General features: G+C 55.9%; 1 protein-coding gene across 1 annotated transcript; it reads left to right on the top strand.

The window, feature by feature from the left end:
- DUSP8 (dual specificity phosphatase 8) lies at positions 1-27,471 on the top strand. Its single transcript, XM_074149617.1, has 6 exons — positions 1-231; positions 6,605-6,743; positions 23,107-23,273; positions 25,528-25,687; positions 25,869-25,992; positions 26,367-27,471. The coding sequence occupies exons 1-6, from the start codon at positions 1-3 to the stop codon at positions 27,469-27,471; spliced, it is 1,926 nt and encodes a 641-aa protein (XP_074005718.1).

The following is a 27,471-nucleotide window of genomic DNA, read 5'->3' as shown; positions in this document are numbered from 1 at the left end:
ATGGCTGGAGACAGGCTCCCACGCAAGGTGATGGACCCGAAGAAGCTGGCCAGCCTCCTGAGGAACGGAGCAGAGGGCACCCTGGTCATTGACAGCCGCTCCTTTGTGGAGTACAACTCTTGGCACGTCCTCAGCTCTGTCAACATCTGCTGCTCCAAGCTCGTCAAGAGGAGGCTCCAGCAGGACAAGGTCTCCATCACAGAGCTCATCCAGCCTGCCTCAAAGATGAAGGTAGGGAATCTGGCCCTCACCTTTCCTGGTGGATGCTCACACCCTCTTCCTCAGTAGAAAGGAGCGGGGTGAGGGTGGGATGCAGACTGGCCTAAGGGCTGGTCTATGCCTGGTATGTGCCTCCTCCTCTTCCATTGCTTGACTCCAGTATCTGCTGGCATCTCTCTGGCACCCTTTGAAGAGCTGGTGCGTGAGCTCATGCGGCCACAGGGCTGTCCGTGGGGACCTGTTCATTGCTACCACCCCAGTGATGTGGCTCCCTGCTCTAGGAGCCCTCCCCAGACAAGTCTAACAGGTATATCGGCCTTTGGACTTGTCCTATGCCAGCAAACAACCCCCCAAAGCCTTCCTGGAGCTGTAAGCTTAATCCCCTGCTAAAAACTCTTCCCCTCCCCTCTGTCATCTCTAACTCCATTCAGGGACATGTAATCCTCCTCCCCTGTGACGCCAGAAGCTCTTATCCGGTGTCATGGCATATTATCTCTCCCAGGCTCCTCTCTCTATCGCTCCCAGTTAAATAATAGAGGTGGCTCTGAGCCAGGGAGCTGGGCTGGAGCCCCGGCCAGAACTGCTCCGGGTGCCCCCGCGGTGCCAGCGGCCGGGTCCTGCCCTCAGCCGAGGTGCTGCCGGGGGGGCTGCGCCGGTGGGTGCCGGTTTTGGGGGACGGAGCCGCAGGGTGGTTTGCCGTCGCAGCCCGCCCTCCTGCCGGCTCGCTTTTACCGTTTTCCCCCCTCCCGCCTTGTAATTTTATGGCAAAGCGAGGGTAATTCAGGCGATTAATCAAATGCTGGGCCCAGCTGGAGCCATCTGCGTCGTGTCGTGTCCCCCCCCCGCCCCGCCTCGCCGCCCCGCTAAGCCACCGCCGTCCGCATTGGCTGCCGGTGACATCACCCCTCCGGGATCAAGGGGGCTGGCAGCGCGGGGGGGCTCCCGCCAATCTGCGGCGGGGATGCTGCGGGGTGGGCGATTTGGAGGGGATTGCAGGGACTGATTCCTGAACGGCTTTAGCTGCTTTTAAATCCCCGGGAGAATAAAGCAGAATAATCAGTTTTTCGCCAGGCAGGGAGGCAGAGCGGCGCGGCCGCCCTCCTCCCGGCGAGGGTCACCTCTGCAGTGGCCGCCGTCACGTGGAGCGGCAGCAGCAGCCAAAGCGATGCGCAAGGCGCGGGGGGGGGGGGGGGAGGAGGAAGAGGAGGATGACGGGGAAGGGGGAAGCATGGAAGAGTTAACGTCAGCTGATGCCGTCCGCCTGCAGACCTGCAGCTCGGCAGCCGCAGAGGAGCAGTGGCTCCCAAAGGGGTCGGCTGGTCCGCCCTGGCGGTCCCTGCTCTGTCCCCAAGGAAGGAGCAATCGCCTCCTCCCCGCTCCTGGATCATTGCGTAATGGTCCAGGTACCGGCTGGGGAGGTGATTATAACCAGGGATGCTGGGGGCGGGGGATGGAGGAGAGGCGTTGCCTCTTTAATCCATGAATTTTTCCTTTTTTCTTTTCGGTAGGGCTGAGATCTCTCCCGGCGCATCCGCGGGCAGGAGGCAGCGTGCCCCTGCTGCCGCTCTGCTCAGCCCTTGCCACGCTCCCTGCTTGCGCGCTGGCTCTCCCAGTGCACGCAGACTGGGAATTAATTAAGCTTCAGGGCACCCTTGTGAGGTTAAGCTACTTGCCCTGGGAAGCTGGAGGGGGGAAGCGGGAGGGGTCACAGCCGTATCCTCATCTGGAATAAAGCAGGGGTGGTGACTGTGGCCCAGGGTGTCCAAGCCTTTTCATGCACACACCTGCAAGTTTGCATTTTGGGGTGATAAACTCTCCTCTCCCCCTTCCTCCTTCCCCCACACTGCCGATTTCAGCCACTTGGATTGTGGATGTATTTTGGGACCCCCAGAAATCAATATGGTCTGCTGCCTCCAGGTGCACAGACCCTCGGAGGGGAATGCTGAAAGCTGGTTTAGACGTCCATTACCCCCTTATCGTTTCCCTGCCTCCACCTGCCATCACTGGGCAGTTCCCCCCCTGGCCCTGCTTTGCCCCTGGCTCCCCACATCAAGGCTGGGGGAAGTGGTGGGGCGAAGCAGGGGAGGACGGGGGCACGGCTGGCGTTGGGAGCAGATGGCAGGAAGGGTGACATCAGTGGTGCGATTGTCCGGCCCCATTATTCCTCCTGACGGGCCTCCCGCCCTCCTCCCGTTTCCTGCTCCCGGCCGGCCAGGGCTGCTGAGACAAAGGCAGCCGGCAGCAATGTGGGGCTGCCCAGGCAGGGAAGGGGCAGCCCTGAGCCCCAACCTCATCCCACTCCTGCTCGCCTTCCCAGTGCAAAGAGAGCTCGATCTGCGCATCCTGGCTCAGCGGGCAATGCCCTGGGTGGCAGTTGCTTTTTGGGAAGGGATACAGGGGCTAATACAGATGCACAACCCTGCCTCACTCGCCCCTCCGCTCCTCCTGTGTATGCACAGACAGGGGGGATAAGAGCATTTGTCTAACTTGCTTTTCCCAGTGCTTGCGCCCCTCTTTTCCATACCACTGTTAAGGAAGGGTACCATTAATGCTGCTTCTGGATGCTACTGTCTGGAGCAGTGCTGGGGGATAACAGCAGCTCCTGGCATTTTTGGTGCAAGGAAAGGATAGGGCCATTTGGTGGGAAAAAAGAAATGGGGAAAAATAAAAATTCCTTTGTTTTTTCAATGAAATGTCTACAATTGTGGTCATAGCTAAGCCACCGCTCCCTGAGCCCCATTGTGCACTGCATCTCGCTGGGCGTGTGCGTCTTCCCATGGTGCCCGGCTGGGAAACTGCAGCAGCAATTCATCTCCCAATTAGCAATAGTATCACTCTGCACAAAAATGGTACCAATGTAGTGCTCTAGTTTTGTTTTGGAACCCTTCTCCCAATACTAACAATAATAAATTCTCCCCATAATAAATTCCAATAACAACTGGAATAATTCAGCTCCTTGGTGCAGTTTCGGGGGCAGAGGTTATGGGAAATTCCTGCTTGGGTTTTTTACTAGAATTTCTTGAGGGAAATGTTGAAAATTTCACTTCTTCAAGATCCCCCTGGAAAGTCTTTCCACCTCTCGACCTCTTCTCACTTCCTGAAATGTAGTTATCTCCAGGGCGGCTATAGCCACGCTTTGAGGAATGACAGGGGTCTCTTCGGGCGATGGGAATATTTATTTATTTGCATTAGGAGCATGGCTCTGCAAGCAGCTGTTTTGCTTGAGGGAAAGCCGGGGCTTAGTTTTGAGCCATGTGCCTGGCTGCTCTTTATGTTGATGGAAGCCCTGTTATTTCAGCGGGGTGATTCACTGTGTTTTGAAACAATATGTGACTGAGATGTCGGTAGTAATTGGGATAATAAGAATAGCTTGCTCTTATCTTAGCCTGGATCACCTGTAGAGCTCGTCATCCCTGCTTGGCAGCTGGGGAGAGGTGGAGCAGGGACCCGCACTGTGTTGAACCATCCAGTGCCCAGGACCAAATGTCCATAAGGGAGTTACCTCCAGCCAGAGCTGGGGAGGATGTTTGGGAGCACTGGGCTTGGCACAAAGGCTATGGATGGTCTCAGCTGGGGTTTGGTTGGAGCTGTTGGCCGTGTGGTCCCTGGTCTGGGCTGGCCTTTTCCCGTAGCTGAGATGCTGGCAAGGGGGAGGTTTGTCGCTGGGGAGGTGCCCTGGAGCAGCAGCTTTTCAAAGGCATGCACAGGTTTGAAAGCCCCACTGAGCATCTACTTGGGGCCAAAAGATTTGCTGTGCCTTGGCCCCACTGTCCCTTGCTGGCTGGATTTGGGGAGCCTTTCTGGAGGGTGATGCCTGGAGGTTTGGTTACTTCAGCAGTCTTGTGCTGATGGGCAACCTCCATGGGAAAGCTCTCACCATGGAGGTGCTGCTCCTCAGAGGCACTCCTCTATTGTCAGCCATGTCCCTGGCAGAGGCACGAATCTGGCCCTGAGCACCTCTTCAGCTTTACCCTCTTCCTCTGTCCCGGTTAGCTTTTAACCTCCATATGTTTAAGGCCACAGAAGGGCCAGTGCCTCCCTCCACATATCAGGAGTGCATGAGGTTAATGGGAAACCCACAGACCAGATCAGACATCTCCCTCTTATTTCCCTTTGTGGCAAGGAGCTGGGGCGGTGTTGCGGGCTCCTTGTGTGCTCCATGAGGGCTCCTCAGGACCATCCTGCAGGCACCCTTGCCCCAGCAAGTGCAGTATTTATTTCCTGCAGCCGGGCCATGCGAGGCCAGCACTTGTTTGGCATTTACATTGAGTGAAACATTATAACTTTAATAAGATGTAAACCGTGTCGCACATCTCTGCCGTTGCTCAGCAACCCTGCAGTAATGGCCCAAACAAAGCCTCCCCGTGCGGAGGGAACAGTAAATCCTATTGTGGGATAATTCTGCTCAGCCAGAGCTGGTATCTCCCCTGCAGCCACCCTGGCTGGGACTGTGTGGCTGGGACGACCCCCTGCCCCGCCGCAGCTCAGTCCCTGCCTCACCGTGCTTTTAGGGGGGATGTTTTTGCTGGCATGGGCTTTAGGCCGGGGACTGGGTTTTCAGGATGTGCTAAGGGTGTGCTAGAGGGGCTTAAAGGGATAGCGGCCCTGCTAAGGACAGGTGGGCTCCCGGCTCTGAGCTGGCTTGGCAGCCACCATGTTTTCCTCCAGCTGTGCTTGGGATGGCCTCCTGCAAAAGTCCTGCTTCAGGGATGGCCGAGGAGGAGATGCCGGGGTAGATCCTCAGCTGGCTTACCCCCAGGTGGCTTTGGTCATTTTCCAGTGTCTTATTTTAAAATTCCCGCATCTTTCTCTCTTCCCTCTCAGCCTGCCGCTGCCTTTTCATCCCTCCCGTCATCCCTTTGACCTGCGGGCCCAGTTTTGCTCTCCAGTGCCTGGTGCTGGGCTGGGGACAGGCAGCTCCTTTGAGCTCCCCCCTCCGTATTGCAGAGCTGCGTGTGATGGCTCGGCAGGGAATTCTGTTGGTGCGGGGCCGTCCTTTTGCTGCAGCGAGGAGACGTGATGAGCTCAGCTAAATTGGTGCACCCTGCAGTTTTATTTGGATGGCGCTCACGTTGCTGAGCAGGGAAGCACCTGCAGCAGGGTGTGAAAGCAGCATTAATATCGACAGCAACCCTGAGCTAATCTGCTCTGGTGATAAGATAGCACATGGCAGTGAGACAGCAAAAGGAGGCGGGTGTCCGTGAGTGGTTCCTAGTTCAAGTGCTATCCTAAAGGGATTTCGGAGAGGGATGGGCAGGGGATGGGAAATGGGCAACTCCAACATGAGCCGGTGGAGAGAGGACACAGACCCTCCCTCCCTGCCCACTGCTGCTTCCTCCTCCTCCCGCACAGTGATGGATGTGCCTTAACCACACCGGCTGGGAGGGCAGGCAAGGCAAGCGTGTGGCATCCATCAAGCTATTCAGTGAACGCGTTCAGCCATGCCTCTGCAAGGATTTTTATCTTCTTTTTATGCACAGACCTTCAGGTAGACGTAGGAACGGCCAGCTGCACCTTGAATGCTCTTGCTTCAGTCAGGGCATGGGGGGACTTCTGCCTGCAGACACCCGCCTGCTTTCAGGGTACCCCACCATCTCACCTGCCCCAAAGACCCTGCAGTGGCAGCAGGGCTGGGTGCTGTTTGTGGCGTGTAAAGTCACATGAGAGCAGTCTGGGAGCTGTTTTCCCTGTACCCTAGCATATCTCTGTCATGTGGAAGCACCACTATGCATTACAGACAGAAGAAGGAACATCCCCTGAACATCCACAGAGCTAAAGAGCAGGTTTTCCCTCTCCTTCAGCCCTCAGGGGTCATCTGCAAGTTTGGGTTGAGCTTCCAGAGGTGTAGTGCCTACAGAGATGTTACTGTACTGGGCACGGTGTCTCCAGGATGAGCCCTGAAGAGCTGTTGCTCCAGCCCCACTCTCATCAGCTGCAGCACAAGGACTGTGCTGGGAGCACCCCTGCCTGCAGAACCACCCCCAAATCCCCATGACACCAGTCAGGCTGAAGGCAAAGTTTGGGTGGGGAGGAGGTGGTGAAAGAAGTCATGGTGACTTCTGGGATGTGGTTAAATAATGGCAAGCGGAGGGTGGGCAGTGGTGAGGAGTGACCCTATTTGGGTAGGATTCTCAAAAGTGCTCACAGTTGGTGGGGCTGCTCCGATAGGCATCTGCACTGACACAGTCGCTTGTAGTTGTGGAGCAGAGTCCCAGCTTGGCCGAACCCTTCATTTGGTGAGTGAAGCCAGCTTGTGGGGACAGCATGGAGCTGGGGTGTCCCATTTGTGTGACTGCTAAATTGAGTTGTGCTTCCCATGGTGGTGTGGGCAGCAGCATCCTCAGCACTATTTCTCTGACACCCAGTATTCACTGTTCCGTTGCAGGTGGAGGCGGAGGAGCACCAGGACGTGGTGGTCTATGACCAGAGCACGAGGGACGTGACCGGCTTGGCTGCTGACAGCTTCCTCTCCATCCTCCTGGGCAAGCTGGACAGCTGTTTCCACAGCGTCTCCATCCTCACAGGTAGGAGCCCTGGGTTTACCACTTTGCCGGGTGCTCATGCCCTTAGTCTGGAGTTATGGAGCTGTGGCTGCACGTGTCCATCTGCACCTGCTTTCCCAGCCACTGGTGGCTGTGGTGGCAGAGGCTGGCATCGCTGGGTCCTCTCCATGCATTCATTCCTTGCACCATCTAGCTCCCCACCACTGCACCCACCAGCCGGGGTGAACGAGAGAAGAGGGTATGGAGGGGTTGCAGTGGTATGGATACAGCCACCCAAAAGCTGCCCTTTGTTCTCCCATCCCTGTGCTGCTTCGGCCCCAGTGAACGTGCCAAGAGCTGGACCCAGTTCAGGTGCTCTGCTCCCTCTCACTGCTGTTAAAGGGAGGGCAGGAGAGGAAATCCATGGATGTGCTAGGAAGGGGAACAAAGGCAGAAGCAGAGGGTCATCACCGGGTGAGTCAGGGTCTGCTGGAGATTATGTTCTCTGGGCATAAGCATGCAGGCAGGAGGAGGCACACGCTGCCCTAATTACAGCCCTTCTGCAGAGCAAAATGGGAGACAGGTGACCAATGAACGAAACACTCCAACCCAGCAGAGAAGAGGAGAAAGGGGCAGCGAACTGCTGAAAGGAGAGTTAAAGCTGCCTTTAATTCCCCATGGCTGCGACGGCTGGGTGTCTGCCTGGCTGGCTGCCCACCTCCATGCTCTCTGCCTGTTGGGGGGTGGACAGGCACTGCCCCACGCAGCCCCTCAGTCCCACTGAGCTCAGCCAGGCTCCTAGATAGTGACGAAAGCAGAGAGATGGGGATCATCTCCATTCCCCAAGCCCGTCCTTATCCTGTGGCTATTGCGTACTGCTTTGGGGCCGAGGTGGAGGATGCTGACCTCTGTGTTCCCGGGACATCGCAGGAATGGAGGGAGCAACTGTGCTCGCAAACCCAGCAGTGTTACAGACCCTAGGACTGGGTAGTTGTGAAGGGGAAGGTGGCACGAGCAAGTGGCATTCAGGGAGCCTTGACCATGCAAGGCATGGGTAAGCGCTGTTGAATTAGAGCAACTGTGTTGTGATGGGGAGAGCGGAGCAGAGAAATAGCAGGAATAAACTCTCCAGTTCAAGGGTTTCAAAAGCAAGCAGCGACTACACGAAATCACGTTAAACCTAATTAACATGGCCCGGGTTGCAGAAGCTCTGCTGAGGCCAGTGCTGGAGGATGCAGCCATGAGCTTGCTACGGCCGCCCCCGGCCTGCCCCAGCAGCCGTGCATGCAGCTCCAAGGTCATCACAGTATAAACAAAGGCACGGCTTGGCGCATGGTGCAGGAGAAGGAGAAGGCGGATTCGGTCACATCTGGGAAGGAACCTGCTTAGTCACCGGGACGGGTCAGGAAACAGCCTTTGCAGCGTGACCTTGGCACCCCCCAACCCGCCACCACTTTCCCAGGGCTGTGTGCTGGCTACAACCCCACACCCCTGAGTCCTCCTGGAGCAGGGACAGGGCTGGGTGAGGTGGCCCTTAAAGCTCCAGAGCCTTCTCCTCCCTGGGAAAGTGAGGAGAGACTTGGGGGACCCCAGTCACATGCACAGCTTGCCCCATGCTGGGTGAATGCCATTGGCATGCCACCCCCATGGCCATCAGCCACTGCTGAACCCCTTATGAGCAAACCTGCACCCCACTTGGGCACATGCATGCTCCATCTTCAGGGTGGCCATTTCCATCTCCCTGGGCTTCAGGAGCCCTGACCCCAAAGCAGGGGCACGGCTGTGCTAGGTGCCAAGCAAAGGTGAAACCTCCCCAATTAAAAGCGCTGCTGGGCCACAGTCTGATGGGGAACACGGGCTGCCAGCGGGTGGAAAAAACGGGAACCAAAATGTAGAACACTGGGTCATGGCAGCGGTGTTCTACATGGAAATCGTGACTGGAAGCGGCTGCGGAGAGCGTCCGGGGGAGGCTGGGCACACTTGCCGACACGCGCAGCTTCCTCCTGCCTGCGGTGTCGGCAGCAGCCGGGTTGTTTTAAAGGCAGCTCTTGGGAGGTCTGAGGGGGAATGTGTAGGCTGGGCCTGATTCTGACCCCTCACCCTGGTGGGGTTTAACCCCTCGGTCTGTCCGCTCCAGACTCAAGCAACTCATCCTGCCCCAGCCCAATCTGTGTCCCACAAGAGGTGCCTGGGTCCTCCCTGTTGGTGGCTTGTGACCCCAGTGGGGAGTCAGGCTGGCCAGGGCTGCCAAAATCTCAGGGTGCTACCCTGAAATCTCAGCCTGTCCCTAAGTAGATACCAGCACTCCAGGGAACCCCACCCTGAAGGCCCCCAAACCCATGTGCCAGCCCTAGGCAGCCCCAAAACCTCCTGAGCCCCTCCATGCTCCCCAACTCTCCTCAGTCCCAGCAGATGTTTCTCTAGGGTTGCCACACGTCCATGCCTCATTGTTCCCATCTTGTCCAAATGCTATGCTTGGCCATTCTTGCTCACCTCCAACCCATCATCCATCAGACCCTTGAAGGAGCTGGTGGAGGCTGATGGGCGAGGACAGGGGAACTGGGGGTGACAGGAGCGGCAGTGGGGGCCCCTCAAGGGTTAACAACCCAGAAGCAGCGATTCCAGTGGGGCTGGGAAGGAGGAATCTGAGTCAATTATTCCCAGTCTTGGAAATCATCAGCTTGTCTTCTTTTTTCCCTTTTTTTTTTTTTTTTTTAATTGTGTAAGTATAAATAGTGCTGCTTGCTGCCCTCCATCCGTGGGAGCAGAAAGCCTGTTGATTTATATGGTTTTCCTGACATCACATGAAGTGGTGGAAAACTGAATGGAGCCAACATTTTTCCTGCATTACGTAATGCCCCCTCCCTCCCTCCCGGCCCAGCTCTGCTATTCCTGCAGGAGCCTGACTGTTCTTTAACCTTTGTTTACTTCAGCACAAACCCTTGCTTTTTTGCTTTTTTTTCCCTCCACTTTTTTTCTTCCCTTTATTTTTTCACTTTGGTTCCCGTTCCCCGCCCCCCCCCCCCCCCCCCCCTTCTTCTTCCCCTTTGCAAACTCCCACTTGGTTTTTATTAACAGCCATTATCTGTTTACGAAGCAGCAGCAGCGGTCTGGCTCCACCGCTCCCTCATGGCTCCTGCGTGCCAGCTCTTGTATTGGAGCTGCGCCAGAGCCGTAGTGTGGTGCTGAGCTTCTGGGTGCTGAGCTTCACCAGTTCCTCTCCATTTGTCCAGCTGCAGCAAACGGTGGGGAGATCTTCCTTTGCTCCTGTTCGGCAGCTAAAAGCGACAGCCGAGGGCTCGGGATGCTCGTTCAGATGATGCTCAGGCACCCATCCCATCCCTTCTTCTGGTCCTTGAGCCAAGCACCGGGCTTCTCTCTCCTGTGTTCAAAGCCATATGCCAGCCAAAGACAAAACCGGGATGGCAGTGTGGCCAGAAGCAGTGGTCCCAGCAGCCATGACCGCTGGGGCTGGGACCCCTGTTGCACGGCAGAGGCTCTTCTCATTGCAGTTTCATGTGCCGGGCGAGCTTTATTGTTGCAATATCGCACTCCGACCTGAAACAGGCCCCTCACTTGCATTCTGAACTCGAGTCATGAGCTTTTCATCTGGCTCGGGAGCGCATGTGAGATCATCTTCAGCTCCCCCCCCCCCCGGCTTTTGTACCAATTCTTCAAGGAATGTTTAAATTTTCCAGTCCTGTTCTTTCTAAATTTGGAGCGTCTGTTTACTCCCAGGATTCGGAAAGAATGTAACAATATCATCAGTGAGAAATCCCTCCCAGCCCTCCTCTTGCCATCCTCCTCCTCAGCAAGCGGGCTGGCCTCAGCAGCGCTGGCCATGACCCAGGTCCTCTCCAGCCCGGAGAGGTGCCGCAACCAGCCAGTGTGGCTGGGGAGAGTTGTAATTGCATGGTGGTGGTGATCTGGAGAGGGCTTAGATTTGGGGGATTTCGGAGGAACCTACCAAAGGCAGGTGAGTTCAGAGCAGACAAAATGAAGTACTGAAAAGGGAAAGGAGCTGCAGGAGCTGACTTGAGATGCCCAGGTGGGAGTGTGTTCAGCACTGGCTGGAATTATGTTAGAAACAAGGACTCAGGGTCAGATTATTTTAATAAAAAAAAGGGGAAAGCACAGTCTGTAAAGGAGATTAAATATCAGGGCAGTTGGATGTGTCTTTGCACATCCTTGGCTGAAAATACCACGATGCTTTTGTGTGTCATGGCAGTCTGAAGCCACACGCCCGCATCACATCTCCCTTGCTCCCTGCTCCTCTTGAAACACATCGGGCTGAGGCTGTTTCAGAGGAAAGGAGAAGAAATATGAAAAAAGCCAAGGTAGGCAGGTGTAAAAGCAGCGCATAAGCAGGGCAGAGCAGAGGGGGGTTGAACACCCACACTTTGGTTGTCAAACAGAAGCTGTCTGATGGGAGTGGGAAAGCAGGACCCCACTGCAGTTGGTTATTGTATGGTCACCTTCCTCATCACCCACTCTGGACAGAATCACGATTTCATCTGACAACTTTGGTATGTGAGTGTGCCTCCTGGGGATGCAGCACTTGTAGGATGCACTTTGTCCTCTGACTCCAGCAGAGCCTCTGCTAGATACACCCGTAGATACACCTGAAGATGCACCCGTAGGTCAAGCGTTGGGGCTATTTCAGGTACCCTCAGACTGCAAAGCCTAAGAGCACGCACTTACTGGTGTGAATCCATCAGATGTACCCACAAGTTTTTCTTCTAAAGTCTAATTATTGCTTCTGAACCTTCCACAAGCACCTCTGCCCACCCGTGGATGTCTCCATCCCATAGCATACTGTGCTGAACCAAAAGAAGCAGGTCCTTGGCTGGCAGGAGTATGGGTATGAATACGAAGCATGCAGGGGTGGGATGATGGGATGAGATGGGGAAGCATGCTCATGCAGGACTCTCAATCTCTTGCTTCTCCCAGGTTTGGGAGTTTTGAAGAACCAGCTTTGCAAATAATGTGAATGGGTATTCTGGTTGTTCTAGGATAAGAAGAAAGGTAAGAAGTGCCATGGAGGGGGTTACACTTGGCTTTTCTCAGGCCATTGGTGGTGGAGCGCAGGGGGATTATCTGCAGTGATACTTTTCTTTTGGCTGTCCAGAGGGATGGCAGTAGGGTGCTATTGCCAGCCTAGTGAGAGAGGCACTTTTAAAAAAATCATAGCATTGGCTTTAGCCACTTGAAGTTGGACTTCAAATGGTAACACTAAGGTTTGAGATTTTTACAGTCCTGGAGATTCTGGTAACTCTCCGAACCTTCCTCCTCCTCGCTCACTTCACCCCCTGGGCATGTGGCACTGGAGGAGTTGCTTTCCTTCCTGCAGCAAAGCTGTCTGGGACCTCTTTGGCCAGGGAAGGCCATGTTTTCTTGCCCTCCAGCCCCCATCCAGTGGGTGCTGGCATCCAACCCTGGCCATCCAGCCTGGATTTGGCCCTAGGGACTGCTCCCGGTCTCCACAGCCCGAGGCATGGCAGCGGGTAAGGTACTCTCTTCCCATCCTCTGCCACAACCAGGAGATGCCTAGGAGGGTTTCGGTCCCGGAGGGACCAGCGGCTGCATCCCTGGGAGGGGTTAAGCCAGGTCACATATGTGCGAGCTGATTGTATTCCAGACCTATGCTCTAAACCTCCCTGTTTAGCAACGCTGTCGTCAGACAACTTGTTTTCCTGATTCTATAATTACCCTGAGGAGTTTCCCCTCCCCCTCCAGCTGCGTTTTTAACCATCAGACCCAGAAAAGGCGAGCAAAAGGGCCAAAGACAGAGAGGGGCAGAGGAGAAGGGGCTTACAGAAGAGGAGCCCTCCGGTTGCCAAGACTTACAAAACTGCCATGTAATTTCTCATTTCTGGAAAGCTGACAGGAGAAAGGCAACTTCCCCAATCAGAGATCCTGATGGACAGAAGCCACTACCCAGTTGCGGTTTCCTTCCTTTTGAGAAACCTGCCTCCCTTTGTCCCCCTCCCTCTTTCCCCGGGCCCGTGCCGCACGCTTGCGAAAGGTCAGCGCTGGGAATTATTATAAGGTCCCAGCGCTGGGTGGAGAGAGGAGCTGCTGGCCACTGCCCGGCTGGGCTTGTGCCAGGCTATAGGTACTGTTGCAGTGTAGATGCTGAACAGGGGCTTTCTGCTCCCTGCTCTTGCAGGCAGGTTGCATGAGTCTCCCCAACCCATTGCAGCAGGTTTTTGGCTGGTGAGCACTGTGGCAGTGAGAGCAAAGCAGGGCCAGCGAGGCTGGGCATTGCCTCCCAAGTGATGCATCTCTGTCTCCTGCTAGAGGCAGGATGGGTGACAGCCTGGCCAGGAGGAGCACCTGGGGAAAGAGATTGAGGGGCAGCAGGCGGTACATGGGATGTGTCTCTGTACTATGGCTGTTGCCTTTCATCTCTCTACTTGCTAGTACTCGCTTGTGTAACCACCAGCTCCCAGTCCCTACCCCAGTTCTGGCAAAGGGGCGAAGAAGACAGGGAGGAAGCTGCCTGGGGAATGGTGGCTGCAGGTGGCATCTCCATATGGCTGGACCTCACACTGATGGGGGAAGGGGGTTTCTCACTTGTATTTTGCTGAGGATCAGAAGGACATAGGACATCCTGCATCGGGGACTGCTTGCTGGTGTCATGCCTAGCTCCCTAGCTGCAGCCCTGAGCTGAAAACTAGGTCTGACTACATCCTAAAGGAACCTGCCAGCATCAAAATAACTTGTGCCGAAGGCTCTTGCAAAACCCTGAGGGAATCGGGCAACCAAAAGGCAGTGAGGGAAGGCATATTCATGTTTGTGCACTGCTGCATTTGGGACAGGTTGATGATTGCACCCCCTCATCCACCGCATCATTCCTGCAGCATCCCCCTGGGCTGGCACAGAGCAGCCAGCCAGCTGCTGCCCCTGTGTGACCCAATGATGGTTTCCACCCCAGTGTGGTCCCAAGCGCAGCTGACAGCGGATCACAGAAGAATCACCCACCACCGTAGGTAGAGCACCAGTGGCATAGTGGCAGTGGGAGATGGAAGCATCTCCCTTGCTGGGAGCCATTGGTACTGGCCACCAACATCACGTATGCTCCCTCACAGGGATGGAGGTAGCAAATCTGGGGGACCACAGACCCCCTGGGGAGCTGCTTCCCAAGCATGGCTCTTGGGGGAAGACTGCTCCTCTCTCTTCCAACCTAGTTGGAGCATGCTTTGAATTTTATCCAACCTCTGACCCACATCTGATAATAATCAAACCATATTTATTACAACAACAAGGCTTGTTAGGAGGCTGGCTCCACTCAGGGAGGGGGGGAGGGGAGAGCACTTAGTAAATGCCAGTGACCTCATCTCATGTGATGTCATTCAAAGGAAAAACACTGAAGTCACTCACATATGGCTCAGCCTGGGGTTTTTCAGCCCATAAAGCTTCAGATTTTCAAAGGCACAATACATGCCCCCTCCCTCCCCCCACCCCACTCCTCCGCTTGCTATAATCCTGAATGATTTTCTGGAGGCCTGGGCTCAGACCAATAAACTCGTAAGGAGCTGTGTGGAGACGTTTTAAGGAGTCCCACGGGTGGGAACAGGAGAGGAGAAGTAATTCTCTCCCCCAGGACAAATACAAGGAATAAAATGCATCGACCCCCAACCTGCTTCAGAAGTCACCACTGATGGATAGACCTCAGCAGGACTGGGAAAGCCCATTTCTACATATCCCCTCTTGCTGGACTTTCGCACATGAGAAGGCTTTGGCGGAGGATGCATCTCCTCCAGACCACTATCCTTCTCCACTGGGACTGGGCAGAGAACTCCATCAATGTGGCCACATACAGGTGTGAGCAGCCCAGCTCCAGCCCCTTTCCCTGCCAGCTGTTGGGGCCCGTTTGCCTCCAGCTGTTTGAATCCACTCTAGGATGAGCATCCCTGGTGGAGACATCAAGAGGAAAGATGAGTTGGCGGTTAGGACCTGCTCTCTGGTCCCTAGCTCTGCCTGCAGCAGAGAACCCTGGAGAAGTTATTTAATCTTTTGTGCCTCAGTTTCCCCCTTGAGAAACGGAGATCATGGTATTGCCCTTCTCGGCGCTGGGGTTCAGAGTCAGACATCCCTCAGGGGCTGCGTGTTGGTTCATGCCAGGAGCAGCTGTGGGGAGCGGACAGGACGGGGCTCAGCCGTGGAGTGCAGGGAACAGGGATGGAGAGCGGTGTCGCATCCGCCCTTCTGCGCTTTGATCACACACTGTCCTGGCTGGTGCTGAAATGAGGTGCGGGGATTAGCTTCCTCCCTCCAAGTCCCTGTCCCCAAATTAACTCTGCGGGACCAAGTCCGGCGTGGCGCAGCGACCCATCTCGACTCGCTGCGAGGGGCTTTGCGCGGGCGAGAAAAACGCGGTTGCGCCTTTAAGCGGAGAGCGAAGCATATGTCAGGCCCGGCGTTCTCCTGCGTGTCTGTGTGCTGAGTAAGGAATGCGGTCGCATGCCTGACCCGTTAGCTATGAGCGCGTACGAGCGCGCTGCGAGCGCGGCGGTGGATGGATCAGCGGGGCTGTTGCTCATGGGCTGAGCTCATTCAGGCTGGAGCGGGAGCCGCGCACGCAGGGGGCGAGAGGCGAGGAGGAGGGCGGCCGGGGAAAGGGGGCTGCGCCGGGCCCCCCTGCCCCGCTCGATTTTTTTAATGCTTTTTATTCTTTCAGCCTGAAGGCTGGAGCCGGGCGAGGCTGGCGGTGCCCTGCCGCGGGAGGGCTTTTTTGGGTTTTTTAGTGTTTTGTTGGCCCACCAGCTGTTGTTTTGCTAAGGCAAGAGGTGCTCCGCGAGCCGCAGCCCGGCTGCCTGGATGCCCGTGGATGTAATGATTGCTCCCTCCGAGGACCAGTTCTGGACAGACATGCGCGAGGGGCAGATGAAGCTGAAAATAAGGGTGCGGAGGATGAAGGAGAGCAGGGACATGAGAGGTTTGTCAGCCGGCCGGCTCCTTTCCTTCCAATGGGGACGGAGGGGGAAGAGGGGGCTGCTCAGAGCCCTGCTTTGCCCGGGGGACGGAGATCGCCTTTGCCGAGCGGCCGACGGGGAGCGGAGCGCGATGGCTGGCGATACAAAGAGCGCAGGCAGCTGGCGAGCGGGGAGATGGAGGCGAGCGGAGAGCGTGTGGAGGGGGAGCGATCACCAGTTCCCGGCCGCGGGCAGTGTGCGGAAGCGCTTGCAGAGGCAGCTAGCCTGGTCCCGCAGGCAGCAGCAGAAAAGGAGCTGCTCGGAGGGGGCAGCTCCTTCAGGCAGGTGAGAGGCTGCCTGCAGCGGGCAAGGGGGGGGCATCGGCAACAGTCCCGGCGATGGGCAGCTTTCCCACCTGGTGTGGGGTCCGGCGAGGCTGCCTGGCCACAGGGTCCGCTCCAGGGTCCCCCGAGCCTTCCGTAACCGGGCAAGCTTGGTGAGTGTGCGGACGGAGCAGAGGAGGAGGCATGGAAGAAGGCTGCAGGAGCCAGGGCAGGCTCTGCCGCTGGCATCTCTGCTCCCTTGGGCGCCGGTTAGGAGGCGTCACCGAGGCTGCGGGCGTCCGTGCCCCGGGCAAAGGGGATTGTGCGGCGGGGAGAGGGCTAGCGAGGGTGGTGAGGTGTGCAAGGAGCAATCGGCTAAAAGAGCGCTGTGGTGTTGCCTGGACCCAGGCAGCTGCCCGACGGAGCCATTTCGCTTCACTAGCGTGGTTGCTGCCTGCCCATCTTCAGGGGTATTTCTTTCAGAAAGGGGGTTTGCAGTGTTGCCACCCCCCAGGCCAGGGTGAAGGGCAAGCAGAGGAAGGGGATATTAACTGGAGCATCTTAAAAATATGCCGAGCCTGGAATGACCTAGATTACCAAAGGGCTGAATCAAGAAACTTCCCCTCCATCACCACTTAAAATGGGAGCCTGCTAAAAGTGCTTGACAGGTTTTTGTGGCATGAAATACATAACCCAGTGGTGGTGTCATTAGTAATAAGTCACTCCTGGAAATGACATGTTTTTCTTTACTTAGAACAAGTAAGGCTGGTCCAAAGCAGGCACAGTCACCTGTGGAAAATCAAGCCCAGCAGCTCGGGGAGTGTGTCTGTGGTTGTGTGGGTGGAGGGCTTCCTTTCTGATGCTTTTCCATTTTTTCAAGGATGTTTTCCGCCTGTTTGGGAGAGCGGGAGAGGGGTCTGGGACCAGCCTTCGAGGCCAGGGGGGGCTGGCACAGGTTGAGAGACAGCAGGGTGATGTAGCAGCAGATGGACAGAGGCTGTTTGGGGTGACCGTTGAAGAAACAGGGAATTCACATGAATCCATAATAGGGCTGATTCATCAGCTTTCTCATCCCCACTGCTTGGAAAGAAAAAAAAAAAAAAAAGAAAAGAGGAGCCAGCAGTGGGGTGATGAAATTTGGTGCCAAGTGAAGGTAGGGTAAAACCTGGGCTGGGGGAGAGCACAGTTGCTGGGCAGGGTGATGCGGGATGGGGACAGGGGACTGGGTGAGCACCAGACATCTCTCTCCAATCCACTGAGATGGATGGAAGTACAAGAGCATCAGCCAGGAGAGGGCGAATTGGCCAGGATTCAGAGCACTGGGATTTCACCCAGGGGGCTGAGAAGGGCATGCAACCAAGCAGGCTGCCTGCATCGGGCATTGCTGGCAGAGCTGGGGAAAAGCAAAGGGGGCTGCAATGCCAAGAGGGAAACAGCAAGGATGGAGGCAGGGGAAAACTCAGAAACGTCCCAGGCAGCGAGGAAGTGCTGACAAAGCCCTGGAGCTTCCCGGAGTGCAGTGAGTAAGGGTGGCAGTAAGCAGTGTTTCATCACACCGCCCGGCTTAGCTGCCGGCACCAACAGGTTCCCACCCAGCACGAGAGCCAGGGAGACAGCGTTTTGCAAAGAGGGATTTTCCCAGCGGCTCTTTGGGGGTTGACGTGCAGCGTGCCTGGCTCCTCCAATTTCCTTCCTTCAATTCAACCTGCCACAGAGATGCTCAGCCAAATGCTCGGGCTGACTACCCTGTCAAGGCTGGGCACAATGCAGGCAAGGGCTGGGGTTTTGCAGGTCCCCCCCCAGCTCTCATTATCTCCTGCCATGCCTCAATTCAGTAAGGTGGTTTAACACCTGGGGACAGATATATCAGGTCTCTGGGAACAGTGTGTCCCCAGGGGGCTGGGATGATGGGGAGGAGGTATCCAGGCACCATCCTGGCTGCTGAGCCGGCACAGCAGTGGGGTAACTGTGCTGGTGTGGTGGCTGCTCCAGCAGCAGCCGAGGCGCGTGCTTGCTTGCATGCCCCGCTGCCCCTCGCCACGTGCCGCCCTGGCAGCAGCTCTCAGCCACCACAGGCATTTTAATGAGAGCTAAGCAGAGCCAGACCTCTCTCAGCCCCCTTGGTCGCAGGGAGCTTTATGGTAGCAGAGGGGCTCCAGCATGATCACAGGTGCAAAACCCACTGCTGGGGCCATGGGCTGCCGCAAAAGCCTCAGCACCTGCACAAGGAACCAGTCTCTGAGCTGCTCCAGCTGCTGCTCTTTAAGAGTCATTATAGGAGCAATGAGGGTGGGCTATAAACCACCTCTTTAATACCTCCCACTGCTCTCCTGCCAGCTCCTGGTGTGAGAGCTGGGGGCGAGGAGGTGGGGTGCGGTGGGTGGCTGCTGCTGGCCCAGGGAGGATTTGCAGCTCTGGCTGTGCCTGTTCCCCTCTTCCTTGTTGCCACAGGCTGATGGCACAGTGGGGTGACATGTCACCTCTTCTTCCCTGTTTCCTGCTGAGGGGCTTTGGGTTGGATGTGCTCCACCACGCATACAGGAGGCTGGCAAACAGGACATGTCCCTGCTGTTCAGTATATCTCTGTTGGGGGCATTTAGGAGACTCATGGGGCTGGGGATGTTGTTCAAGAGGCACATGGCTCTCCTTAAGAGTGGTTTTGGGGTGAGGCAGGTGCCCTGGGAAGCCCTTTTGCAGTCATCGGCATGCAGCGTCAAGGCCAGAGCTGTTGGGGTGTTTCAAGAGGCTGTGAAGCAGGGGAGTCCATGGGGCTGGAGATGAATGGGCAGTCTGTAGCCATCAGAGCAACATGTGAGAGGATTTTCAAGCCCTATCGTTTCCCTCTGTCCACTTTATGCCTCCAGCCTAGGAAGGTGGCCTCGGTGTAGAGAGGGATGTGGGGAGCAGCAGGGATCTGGAATAGCCTTGCTTAATGTGGCTCACACCTCCCTTTTATCTTCAGCAGCATTTCCCCTAAAGTCCTGGGCAGCTCAATGGATTGTAAATCCCCAAAGCTGGGGCTTACCACCAGGAGGAAACTGATGCCACATCACAACCCTGTCCCTAGCCTAGACTTTGTCACCTTTTGTGTCACGCTCCCTGCACCACCACTGCTGCCCTGTCTTGGCAGAGAGGGGAGCAGGGCAACTTGCTGGTGATGGGTGATGCCTGAGATGTGGTCAGTGTCCCAACCATAAGCTAGATGTCCCCAGTGACCGCCTGAAGGTGACAGCCAAGGCAGTGGAGGGGACCCCAGGTGTGGCAAGGTCCCAGCTTGGCAGTGAAGTTTTCTGCTCAATGGGAAAAGCCACAGGGTTCCCCAACAGTTGCAGCAGTACTAGTACCACAGGGGCTTATTCAAAGATGCTACTGGCATCTTCCCCTGGGGCTGATGGATAGGCTTGGGAAGGATTCCCAGGCTGGCTGCCTTCCCTCTGCGGCATCTGTTCTCCCGACAAACTCAGTTTCACTGGGAGGTTGTCATAGATGTTCAGCTGGAAAATGTGCAGAGAGGAGGGCCTGGCAAAGATGAGAGTGGAGGAGAAGTTGTGGTGTTTTTCCCCCTCCTCTGCCACCAGGGCTGTGCAGAGCAGGGCTAGGGTCTGGCCCACAGGGGTCTCTGCAGGGCAGAGTCACAGGTGGAAGGGAGGGTCAGCACCCCATGAATGAAGCCCAGGATGGGGGAAGAAACAAGGTTTGAGTTCCTGCACTCTTCTGGCACTAAGTCGCTGCAACACCCCATGTCACAGTTTCCATCTTTCCTCTGGAGAGAGGAGGGTGACAGCACTCCCCTCCCTCCCAAAAGCTGTGTTTCTCTTCAGCCCCACCTTGAGCGGGACACCACTAAGGGTTTTTATGTCTCTGGGGGCAAACCCCCCCAAAACCCTCCCAGAGCCCTGCCTGATGCTGGTTTTTGGCTATTGCTTCTTCCATGTTCAGCAGGAGCAGTGAAGGCATCCCCACTTCTGTCCTGGTTACATGTGCCCAACATCCCCCTTCTCCTGGGCTCCACCTCTGCCTCATGTAATTGCAGGAGGCAGGAAGACACTGGGTTTTCTGGGGAATGGTTTTGAGAGCCCTCAGGAGTGCTGGAGCCATGAGCAGTGCACAGAGCTATGCCATGCAGGGACCAGCTCCTTCCCAGCAAGCCTTTACTAGGCTTGAGGGGAGCATCAAGAACAAACCAGTGATCCCCGAGCACCCGCTCCATGTCATATACAAATCCTTCCTGAGCTTAATTCCCCATGTGCCAAGAGAAATGGTGCTCCTGGAACGACACTGAATAAAAGAGGAAACACTACAAAGACCCGGTGCTGCCCTGGCTCCTCACCCTTGGGGCTCTGCTGCTCTCTCCTAGCAAAAGCTGGGATCCGTGGCCCAGGGATAGAGGGGGGAAAGCCCAGGTATCGGTTGGAGCCCAGCCAGGGACATTCACTGCCTTTGGGATTGTTTTGAAGAGCTGTTTCACTTTCTAAAAATGAAAGGCATGCTACAGCAGCCAACGTGGGGTGGGGTGAGTGTCACTTCAAGGTTGGGATGGTGTCAGGTACACAGCCCCATCTCTAGGATTTCCCCCAAGCCCAGGCTGCCCTCAGCAGCTGCGAACATGGGGGAGATGAGGACAGGCAGGATGGGAGCATGCCCGGGCTCCCAGACACAGGGTTGAGGCTTTGCTTGGGACAAGCAGGGCATGCTATGTGTATAATTTCGGGTGGTGACATCCTCCGCTTGCTGGCAGCGTGCTGGGGTAGGCACCGCAGCTGAGGGTGCCAGTCTGCTGCCACTCTGTGAACATCCCCACCTGCTTCGCAGCCCCCTCTGCCCCTGACTGGACTTCCCCAGCCAGGGCTGGCAGAGGATCTGCTGCCGTGCAAGTGCTGGCGGAGGCAGGCAAGGGAGAGTGGCATGCCCTGACCTGCTTTAGCTATGAGATCACCCTGTGCTCCCAGCTTTTAAAGAGCGATATTAAACCATATGTGGCCCCGGGTGGCTCTTGACGGGTACGAGTGAGCATACCTGGGGCTGTGCTTGCATGTATCCTCCTCCCCCAAAATGTGCTGGGTTTCTTTGGAAAAATTCCCATGTTGTTTTGCATGAGTCCAGGGGTCAAATCTGTGCCCCAGTCAACCCCGTGTGCTACAGGCTTCCCGGGGGGGCAGCTGAAGGAAACCCTTCCCGCAGGGTTTCTGCTTGAGCATCCCCCAGGTATCAGAAGTGTGTGCTCAAGCACGGGGCAAAGCAGGGAGGTCGCACATGTCCACACAGGGCTCTGGCCAGTGATTTACGCTCCTTGGCAATGGGGACGCAGCGCAGGGATGAGCAGTAACTGGAGCTGTGCTGCACCTGCGCTGGGCCCCCTGCTTTTGCTCTGATTTAATGTCCCATTTGAGAGGTGATGTCATTTTGGAGGGAGCCAGAGAAAAGGAAGTGCTAGGGAAGATAAGGTGCTTTAACTCTACTGCTCCCGACTTGGCCAGGTTTTGAAGCTGGGAGCTCTGTTAACTGCCAGCCAGGAAAACACAAGAGAGGGGAGGAAAGAGGTTGGTTGGAGAACACCTTCCTCATGGGACAGTGGGACCTAACACCAGGAGCTGCTGAGAGGGAGGGTGATGGAGGACCTTGGATGTTCCCAGGTGGTGTGAGCATGATTTTGTGCGCTGCTCTGGCTTTTTGATCACCTCCCAGACATGTGGGGTGGGTTGTCTGCAGTACCAGTCATACCCCACCAGAGCCTGGGTGCCACACCACCAGCCAGGGAGGTGCTCCAGCAGGGTCAGCAGAAATGCTGGAAAGGTGCTGGAGAAGGTAAACTGAGAATGTGCCAAGGCTGCCTTGCTTCCAAAGGGGAGAGAGACTGAATGGAAAGGTCATTACCGAAGATTCATCAAAAGGTCTTGTCTAGCTGTGGAGATGGGCCAAGGATTCCCACAGTGCTGAGTCCAGAGACTTGGACTTTCAGAAGGATCTCGTGGGGGCATCCTGTTCACTCTGTCAAAGGCAGTCAAGCCCCAAAGTCATCTGTGCCCTTTGGGTGATGTCAAGCTGTATCTGCTCATTTGCATGACTGGAAAAGCCTCAGGGGAGACTGGTTGGGCTTATACAACCCAAGGTCCTGTCCATTGCACCAAGCTGTCACCCAGATGTCCTCAGCTGGAGGGGAGTGAGGTTGGGCCACCGCTAGCCAGACCCAGCTCTACCTCAGAGAACAGGACCAGTGAGCGAGAGCAAATCAGGATCACCAGTGGCCTTACACAACTGTGCAGGATGTGCAACAGCACTGCGGGTTTTCCAGCTCCCCGAGCTACCCACCATGCAGGCAGGGCAATGCTTGCTGCCCTGCTCAAGTGAGTGCTCTTGCCGCTTGAGCAGGGGACTGGCTTTCAGGCAGGCTCAATCACATTTAGACTGTGCTTTTGACTATGGCAGATACAGTGGCAATAGCTCTGGCTGTCAGATGCCACCTACTGCAGTCCCAGCTGGGGGTTTTCTTTCAATATCGGGCTTAAAAATGCTCAAGCCGGGTATTACTGCTCCAGCAGCTCGGTGCCATAAATTGGGTGCTGTGTACTGTCACGTTCAGTAAGGTCAGAGCATGAAAGACGGCAATGGCCTGCAGGTACCAATGTGCCGATCCAGTCCAATGTGACGGAAAACATGGGCTCAGCGGGGCTGGGCAGAGGGGGCAACTCTCAGAAACTGCAATGTGTAAGTGTAGCTGTTGTGGCAAGGTTTGTGCTGACCTCCCCAACGCAGGCAACTTTGCACCTCAGTGGGCTTGCTTGTCATCATCGTGCACTGGCAGGTTTTTCTATCAAAGATTGACCCTGGTTGTCCTCAGAGTACCAAGCAGCCAAGAAAAGGACTTTATCTTCCCATTGTTGGTCTGAATAAAGTTGAGAAGAGCAGGAGAGAGTGTGCAATGCTTCACGTGTGTATTAATATCCAGCTGCAGCAGGAAAAATCAGAGCTAGATCTCTTTTCCTAACTCCATGTGTGTGGCACAGTCATCACAATGTGTCTGCACTGGTTAGCAATGGCTGGTGGCTTTTTGCTCTTCAAGGCTGTGTTCTCAATATTGCAGGGTTATCACCGCTTTGTCCCCAGCCCAGTACTGACGATCTCAGCTTCACTGCTACAAGCTCAATGTCCCCATTTTCTCCACAGGAGGCTTTGCCACCTTCTCGTCCTGCTTCCCAGGGCTCTGTGAGGGGAAGCCAGCTGCCATCCTGCCGATGAGCATCTCCCAGCCATGCTTGCCTGTGGCCAATGTTGGCCCCACACGCATCCTGCCACATCTCTACCTGGGCTCCCAGAAAGACGTCCTAAACAAGGTATGACCCTGTTGAGAGGACACATCTGCCCTGTCCCATCTGGGACCCCAGCCATGCAGGGTGGTGAGAGCATTAAGGACTCTTCTCCTGCCCGGTGGGAGGACCATGCATGGCCAGTCTGACCCTACCAAGAGGCTGAAAGGCAGGGAGTGCATAGGCAGAGCCCAGCAGAACTGGGGAGGGTGATCATAGGATGAGTTGTCTTATATTGATGAGCTTTGGGGTGGTCAAACTCTTCCCAAGAGCCCATAGCAAACTCAGGGGCAGGAGGAGTATGGCCGGGAAAATACAATGGGTTTGGAGGGGGAGTTACTGTAGCTGGAGAGAGATGTGGAACAGGAGTCAGCTTTGCACCCACCCACCTAACCAGCTAGGCTGCCACTTAACATCGATTTTAGCAATGCTGTGATCCCCTTGGGAGCCAGAAAGAGTGGGAGCAAGATGGGTTATTCAGCTGCAGCAGCACAGGGACAGGCAGCTCTGGCCAGGGGCAGGGGCTTGTTCAGGAGGCCCAAAAATGAGCAAAGTTTTGCTGTGGGGAGAGAGGAGAAAAGAGGGACAGTGCCCTTTTAAAGGTGCTGGAAGGGCTGTGCTGTGATGTCATGCCAGGGAAGGAATTTTGTTTAAAGGAAAAATAACTGCAAGAGGAAAGAAAGAGGAATTGCAGTTAAAATGCCGCCGGGCGCCTGCCTACCATGGGCAGGAGGGAGCCAGCCAGGCGTCCTCACCCGGGGCAGGCAAGGGGGGAGAGGGACCATGACGCCGGAGGGGGGTTGGAGACAGAAAGGAGGGAGAGAGAAATTATATACAGGGAGTAGAAGGAAATGAAAGAGAAAAATGCCAAGAATGTGAGCCCGGGAGCTGGGCTGGCTCCACTGAGCTGAGGCCGGGCTCTGCAGAGCCTGCTGGGTTGGGCAGGAACTGACCACTGGAGAGCCAGGGCTGAAATCCTGGTGCGGTCTCCTGAGGAGCCAATGTCAGGCAGGGAAATTGATGGTTTCCTTCCCTCCTCACCTCCTTGGAGGGTTTTGTTCATCTTTTGGAGTTTTGTTTTCTGCCAGCCTCATGATGTGGCCAGAAGATGCTCTATTCATAGGCAACAGAGCGGGGTCAAGTGCAGATGCTTCTCTTCTCCAGCATGCATGATGCTTCTCTTCTCCAGCATGTTGCAAAAGAGAGATGGCAAATCCACCCACTCTCATGTGTGGAAGGACTCTTTTATCTCCATGTTTTCTCCTTCCATTTAATTCTGGGTCTTCCCTGGAATAGTGCAGACCAGGCACTGAGTCCCAGCCCCTGGCACACATTTTCCCATTTTTTGTAAGCAACCTGCCTGCAGTTGTACAGATGGTACCTAATCTGATGAGATGGGAAAAGGGATGGGTCAAATGAGCCATAAATTTGGTGTCAGCACTGCATATAGGTGAAGATGGCTGTAGCCCTGGGAGGGAAGGAATGGAGGTTGGTGTGGGTGCAGCAGCACACACCCAGCAAGCCACTTCCATGATGGATGGCCTGTGGGTTGAACCTCACCCTCTCATCGCAGTTTTTCATCTGACCCTATCTACCTAAGGTCTCCCTTGTGCCATTGCATTTTACTGAGTCAGAAATATGGGCAGTGATGGTGGCCATTGAGTGCCCAAAGGAGAAAAGGCACACAAAACAAGTCCAGGTTCATTCCAGTGTCAGAGAGGAAGGAGATTATTCCCCTTGCCACCTGCCTATGCCCCAACATAAGAGCATGTGTTCACAGTGAAGACCTGTGAACAACGGGTAAATATGTGAAAACTACCAATGTGTTTCTGAGGGGTGTGGGAGCAAAGACATGGATTAACATAGGGTGCTCCCAATGACTTGCCTCACTCCATTGGTGAGATGCCTCCTCTCTCCCTCAGCTAATACTTTCAAAGCTTTCAGCCAGAGTTTTCGCTGATTTTCTTTCTTGTATTTTCCCATTCCTCTAATACTGGGGTTGTTGGGTTTTCCCCTCTGGGACCCCCTTCTGGGTGTCTTTGGTCTTGCTTGCTTTGACTTGGACCAAAGCTCTGCTGAGGTTCAAACCTGTATCATCTAAATCGACGCAACCTTCTCAGCTTATCTGTGCTGTGCTACCATCAATTAGGCCAAGACAGCAGTGGGAGATCCACAGGAGAAAATACTGGGATGGGAAAAGGCAGGTGCATGGCAAGGCAGATCTTCAGCACTCAGTGCTGGCTGAACTCAGCTGATCATTTGATCGCTTCTTTCCCACCAGGACTTGATGACACAGAACGGGATAAGCTATGTCCTCAATGCCAGCAACTCCTGTCCCAAGCCAGACTTCATCTGTGATAGTCACTTCATGCGCATTCCTGTCAATGACAACTACTGTGAGAAGCTGCTTCCTTGGCTGGACAAGTCCATTGAATTCATTGGTGAGCTTTTGTTACAATGGTTGCAGACCCTCCAGTGCTCAACCTTCAAAACCTGTCCTTCGTGGACTTGCTCCCAGCAACCCTTTCATCCAAAGGGGATGAGGAGGGAGGCTAGAGTCATTTTGCTCACCATCTCTGACCACATTGATGCTTTTCTCTCTGTTTCTCTACCATGCCCCAGACAAGGCCAAGGTGTCCAGCTGCCAGGTGATTGTGCACTGCTTGGCTGGGATCTCCCGGTCGGCCACCATTGCCATTGCCTACATCATGAAGACCATGGGTATGTCGTCAGATGATGCTTACAGGTGAGTTTTCCCCAGAGGGTATGAAGGAGTTAGGCTTCACTCCAGGGAAGGAAAGCAGACTGAGCCCAGAAGGAGAGGGTGGAAGCTCCTTGGAGCTCTTTCTTGCTTTGGCTGAGTCTGGGTGAAACCAAACCAAGCCTCCATTCATAAAGTGCATGCAATGAGGAATGGTTGGCAGTGGTAAAATGGAGGGGGGGAGGCAGTCCCAGCTCTACCTCTGGGGCATCTCGAGGCCCCATGGTTCCCCAAGACCCCTTTCTTCAGAGGGTCTGGTCAGAAGGTTCTGGACAATGCCTTTTCTCAAAGAGGCTGAGAGTAGGGTTGACCCACTGAAGGACCAAGCACCAACTGGGGCTGTCTGTGCCTCTTGGCAGGTTTGTTAAGGACCGTCGCCCATCCATCTCGCCCAACTTCAACTTCCTGGGCCAGCTTCTGGAGTACGAGAGGAGCCTGAAGCTTCTCAAGGCCTTGAAGTCAAAGGGTGACCGGGGCGAGGGGGACGCCCAGCAGGACCTGGCAGAGGCAGCTGAGGGCAGCCAGCAACCCCCACCACCTACCTCAGAGAAGGCCGAGGAGGTGCCAAGAGGCACTGGCTCAGTGTCCCCCCACGGCGACCCTGAGCGGCAAGGTGGGACCCCAAAGGTCCTGTCGCCCACCACCCTCCAGCAGGGGCTCAACGGCTTGCACCTCTCCTCCGAACGTATCCAGGACACCAACCGCCTGAAACGCTCCTTCTCCCTGGACATCAAGTCCGCCTACTCCCCTGGCCTGCGGCAGGACCCCCCTGGACCCCCTGGCCCAGGGGATGCTCCCAAACTCTGCAAGCTAGACAGCCCCTCGGGCCCTGGTGGCCTCAGCCCCTTCTCCCCAGGGGCGGACAGCCCTGACCGGCCAAATGGGCCTGATCTCCTGCTGGAGGCCAAGGTGAGGCAGCGGCGGAAGCACCGGCACCCGGCGGGCTCGCCAGCCCATGGGCTCAGCCTCAACGTTGGCGGGGCCTGCACCACACGCAAGAGCCCTGGAGCCGAGGACGGGCTGCCACCACGGCTCAGCCAGCCGGCCACCGCTCCCAGTGCTGCCACCACCACCACCACCACCACCACCTGGAGTGGGGTGCACCTGGAGTCCCCCAGCACCCCCTCCGGCGAGGCCGGCTGGTACTTTGGCACGGACTCCGGTGGCACTGGTGGTAGCGGCGGGAGCCTGTTTGCCAGCACTGGCCCATATCCACCGCCCTTCGGCTGCGGCGGGGTGGCGGGTGGCTGTGAGATCAGACTGAGGGACAAGGCGCGGGCCGAGCCGCGGGACGGGCGGCACAGCTGGCACGAGGAGGCCGGCGCTGAGAAGCAGTTCAAGCGCAGGAGCTGCCAGATGGAGTTCGAGGAGACCATGTCCGAGGGCAGGGCCCGGGAAGAGCTGGGCAAAATCGGCAAACAGTCCAGCTTTTCGGGTAGCATGGAGATCATCGAGGTGTCCTGA

Source organism: Numenius arquata, chromosome 6 (genome assembly GCF_964106895.1).
Source record: "Numenius arquata chromosome 6, bNumArq3.hap1.1, whole genome shotgun sequence".
Taxonomy (NCBI): Eukaryota; Metazoa; Chordata; class Aves; order Charadriiformes; family Scolopacidae; genus Numenius; species Numenius arquata.
The sequence above is the reverse complement of the archived record's forward strand: the minus strand, read 5'-3'. Positions and strand labels throughout refer to the sequence as shown.